At 43.9% G+C, this 5,000-nt stretch overlaps 1 protein-coding gene across 1 annotated transcript in view; it reads left to right on the forward strand.

Moving 5' to 3' along the window:
- The window catches only part of ptprnb (protein tyrosine phosphatase receptor type Nb), a 47,493-nt gene that overhangs the window by 21,906 nt on the left and 20,587 nt on the right, over window positions 1-5,000 (forward strand). Inside the window, exons 11-12 of the mRNA XM_076302488.1 lie at window positions 2,972-3,051; window positions 3,885-3,949. Of these exons, the coding sequence (XP_076158603.1) occupies window positions 2,972-3,051; window positions 3,885-3,949 (145 nt within the window). The remainder of the gene's footprint in view (window positions 1-2,971; window positions 3,052-3,884; window positions 3,950-5,000) is intronic.

Genomic DNA, 5,000 nt, shown 5'->3' on the forward strand with positions numbered 1-5,000 from the left:
CATCAATCAATTACCCCTGCATCAATCAATTACCCCTGCATCAATTACCCCTGCATCAATCAATTACCCCTGCATCAATCAATACTATATTACCCCTGCATCAATCAATACTATTACCCCATCAATTACCCCTGCATCAATCAATACTATATTACCCCATCAATTACCCCTGCATCAATCAATACTATATTACCCCTGCATCAATCAACACTATTACACCATCAATTACCCCTGCATCAATCAATACTATATTACCCCATCAATTACCCCTGCATCAATCAATACTATATTACCCCTGCATCAATCAATACTATTACCCCATCAATTACCCCTGCATCAATCAATACTATATTACCCCATCAATTACCCCTGCATCAATCAATACTATTACTAGATGGGAGTGCAGACGTTATAAATACGTTATAAAGAGTGGTAGGAGGAGAAAGTGGTAGAACAAGAAGATAGGAAGAAAGAGAGGGAAGTGCATGGTGAGGTATTAGGTGTGGTACAGTAGGTGTGGTACAGTATGTTGTTAGAAGTGTTAGGAGAGGAAGTACCCGCGGTAGAGTTGAGTCTGCAGTCTATCAGCCAGATTTGTCGGGCATCCAGATGGTATCTGTTTATTTATTTAGTTGTTTTGTTTATTTTTAGTGCGACAAATGCATGTTGTTTGCACATACTGTAATGTAGATTCACGAGCACCAGATCAGACAACATGCATGCTGAACACTGCATCCCTCTGGAAAGAAAATAAATGTCTAGGCTTTAATGTTTACAGTGCGGAGAGATCGGTGTACATTTTAGCAGGACTTTTTTTCTACTACTTCTTGACTTCTTTAATATTAAACTGACAAGGGTTCAACTTTGAGCCCTTCTCAGAATTCACCCTGACCTCTGTGTATGTTCCATCCCTAACCCTGAAACCTTTGATTGTTTTGACCTTTTCAACCTTGACCTTTTGCCTATAAATCCCCTTGACCTCTGGACTTGTGGTGAGGTGGAAACCCTTCTGCCTTTGTCCCAGCATACAAACCCCACAATGCATTTCACCTTGCTGGCATGGAGGGGGATTTGAGTGCAGAGATGAATTTACAAAGGAAAAGGCAAAAACATGAACCAAGCTACCTGAGTAATAGTATGGCATCAGGTCAAGATGCATTGGACCGATTGTATGAGCTTAAAGGTGCAGTCAGTGATCGTATGTGATTTCAAACCCATAACTTTTGTTACATTCAGCGAACATCTCCTTATGATCTGCTAAGTACAATGTAAAAAAAATGTAGGGCTCAGAGCCCAGACTCCGAAAACTGGAAACAAACAAAGTGGGGGCGGCCTGTCCCCCAAACAAAAATGAAACACTGTGTAAAGTTTCTCTGGGATTACTGAAGGGAGGGGTGAGCTCTCTCTCTGATGTGTTTTTTTGTCCTAGATTAAAATATAATGTATGCTGTTTTGGACAAAAGCGTCTGCTAAGGAATTTAAACATAAACAAAGACAAATGTGATGTCATGAGCATAAACGTTGACTGCACCTTTAACTGTCTTGGTATAGCGGCACTTCCATCCTCAGTGACCAGTTCAACTGGTGAGGAAGTGTTCAGTGTTTTTGCTGAGCGTTTCCTTTGTGTGTTTACCTCCGTGTCTGCAGCCACCTGCTGTGTAAAGAGTCGTGACTGAGTTGTGCATGCTCGTTGTGCTCATGTTCTGGTGTGTGTGAATGCACTGAATGAACTCACACTCTCATCTGTGTGTGTGCACCCTTCCTGGCAGAGACAACCACACACACACACACACACACACACACAAGGAAACACAAGGAGGAACATTTTAAAATTAATCAAGTAAACTGGCACCATGACTGGATATAAAAAGAGCATCCTAGAGTCTTTCAGAAGTAAAGATGTAGAGGTATTCATAATGCAGCAATATAAGAATAATGTTCCTCGATGTGAAATTATGAAGAGTTTGGGGATTTCATCATCTAGAATCCTTAAAATATTCAGAGAATCCAGAAAAATCTTTGTAAACAAGGGACAGGGCTGAAAAACAACATTGCATGGCTGTGAGCTCTGGGGCTTCAGATGCCGATGCGTTAAAAACAGACCTGTTACTGTAAAGAAAATCATTGTATGGGCTCAGGAAATATCTGATAACCATGCATTATCTATGAAACTCCAGAAATACCGTTATCTTATCTGGGCCGGAGGCGAGCTCATTTAAGATTAAAAGTGGAAAACTGTCCTGTGGTTAGACCAATCAAAAATGTTTAATTCTTCTTTCATTCCTTATTTCATATAGTCTCGCTATCACCAGACCAAGCTCAATCTTTTAAGATAAGAAATTGCCGGCAGATCAGGCTGCGTTTACCCAGTCTATCTTTCATCATAGACTCTCTGGGCTTACAGGAAAGACCTTGAATATATCAAGAATACTGATATATGGCTCCATAGTAGAAGAGTCCAGGTGCTAAAATGGCCTGCCAGCAGTCCAGACCCTTTCACACTAGGTGCATCATGGAACGAAAAAAAAAAGATTAAGAAGGAAAAAAATGGAACAACCTGGTCTAAACAACCGGTTTCCTCAGTTTCCAAACATTTACAGACTGTTGTTAAATGAAGAGGCGAAGCATCACAGTAGTAAACATGCCCCTGTTCCAACTTTAAACATGCCCCTGTTCCAACTTTAAACATGCCCCTGTTCCAACTTTAAAAGAAAAAAAAGAAGATGGGCAAAAATGGGACAACCTGGTCTACACAACTGGTTTCCAAACAGTTTCCAAACATTGACTGTTGTGAAATGAAGAGGTGAAGCATCACAGTAGGCTATGCCCCTGTCCCAACTTTTTAAAAAAGTGTTGTGGGCATCAAATTGAAAAAAAAAAAAAACACAACTGTTTTGGAAACGGGGCTTGTACACACTCACGTTGGCTTGTGTGCTTGCCGTAACCCGCGGCGTATGGTTTTGTTCCACAGTGTGGTGGGTCCAGCACTCACATTCCGTGTGAGGCCCAACGATCAGAACGCTACGGCACAGGACGTCTCTGACAAAGCAGGTGAGCCATCAGTATGGTGGGGCACAGTCACCTGTGCACCAGGTAAACCAAGACTATGGAAGAGTAGGTTATAGTCACCTGTGCACCAGGTAAACCAAGACTATGGAAGAGTAGGTTATAGTCAGTCACCTGTGCACCAGGTAAACCAAGACTATGGAAGTCAGTCACCTGTGCACCAGGTAAACCAAGACTATGGAAGAGTAGGTTATAGTCACCTGTGCACCAGGTAAACCAAGACTATGGAAGAGTAGGTTATAGTCAGTCACCTGTGCACCAGGTAAACCAAGACTATGGAAGAGTAGGTTATAGTCACCTGTGCACCAGGTAAACCAAGAATATGGAAGAGTAGGCTACAGTCACCTGTGCACCAGGTAAACCAAGAATATGGAAGAGTAAGCTACAGTGACCTGTGCACCAGGAACAGCAAGAAGAAGAAAAAGCAGAGAGTTAGAGAAAAGGAAGGAGAGAAAGGGATGCAGTTCTCATAGTTTAGAGGATGCTCTTCTCTGAAATCTTAGTCTGCACACTCTGCATAATTGTTGCCAGTGCAGTTGTGACAGAGAGAGAGAGAGTGTGTGTGTGTGAGAGAGAGAGAGTGTGTGTGTGACAGAGAGAGAGTGTGTGTGTGAGAGAGAGAGAGAGTGTGTGTGTGAGAGAGAGAGGGAGAGAGAGGGTGTGTGTGTGTGAGAGAGAGGGAGTGTGTGTGTGAGAGAGAGAGAGTGTGTGTGTGAGAGAGAGGGAAGGTTAATGATGGTTTAGTTTTCATTCTTGAGAGGCGGCTCTAACTGTGACTAAGTCAAACTGTGTTTGGCACTTGTGGGTTTGTGTGACAGTGGCGGAGAAGAACTTCCTGGAGTCCGAGACGGGTCTGACGATTCTGCAGGCTGGCGTGGGGGAGGTAGGTCACACTGGCCCGCTGGGGGAGGTAGGTCACACTACTGACCCGCTGGTTGTTGATGATGATGATGAGGAGGAGGGATACAGATTGGGATGAGTAGGCTACGGTTGAGATTGAAAACTAGTGTGTGTGATGTGTGTGTATTTTCCGACAGAACTATACTTTTTTGTGTCCATTTTCTTTTGCATGCAGTAGTGCAGTGTCTGGGAGAAACACAGCTCTGTCTCCACCGTGTTTATGCTGCTCTCGCCCGGATCTCTGGCCATCAAAGGCCCCCCACAGGCAACATGTGCGGCCGTCGCCATGGCAACGACATCTGGGGTGACAAAACTGTTGAGCGCGTTCACGCGTACAAACGCACCGGGTCGAGAGCCGCGCGGGATGTCTGTCTGTCTCTCCTGTCCTCCCGTTCCTCGATTTGATTTTCCACACTCGTCTTCGGCGTGCAGCGCGAAACAGACACTGAAACTTGATTGCAGGAGGCATGGCCAATTTTACGGGCTATGATACCCGATGTCGTTACCGATTTCTTCTTAGTTTAGCAAATATGCCGGCAAGTGTGGGGTTTAGGGGCCCAGGCAAGACGGCAGGGAGCTGAGAGGGTGAGTTCCATCTCTGTCTTCTAGGCTAGCATTACTGCAACTGAATCAAATATAGGCCCGGCCTGTCATGCAACTGCACCGGCAGACAAGCGTTTATATCGCTTAAAATAGCCTAATCTATGCTAACCTTTTGAGTTAATGTGCATTATTATCACAAGATAATATCGATGACAGCAAAGAAAGTATTTTTTAGTTGCTCGGGATTTCAGTTGAGCATGAATTGCAAGTGAATCGGCATAACGTTAGCCTCGCAGATTTGAAGATCGTCTGTGTAGGCTATTAGTGAGGAAAGATCTGTCAGTTGACATCTGTGTGTAAGTTTTGACGTGCTTACATTGAAGTTGCCTTAAAATAATGTTGTCCTTGACTCGATTTTGATAGTCTAGATGTCACGCCAGAAGCCTCCGAGGAAACGACAGACACGACAAGGTAATCCCCGCGTTTACGCC

The sequence above is a fragment of the Alosa pseudoharengus genome, unplaced genomic scaffold, assembly GCF_046254945.1.
Source record: "Alosa pseudoharengus isolate Yale_2024_CS ecotype anadromous, Long Island Sound unplaced genomic scaffold, YU_APseudo_1.1 YU_APseudo_1.1_scf_24, whole genome shotgun sequence".
NCBI classification, from domain to species: domain Eukaryota; kingdom Metazoa; phylum Chordata; class Actinopteri; order Clupeiformes; family Clupeidae; genus Alosa; species Alosa pseudoharengus.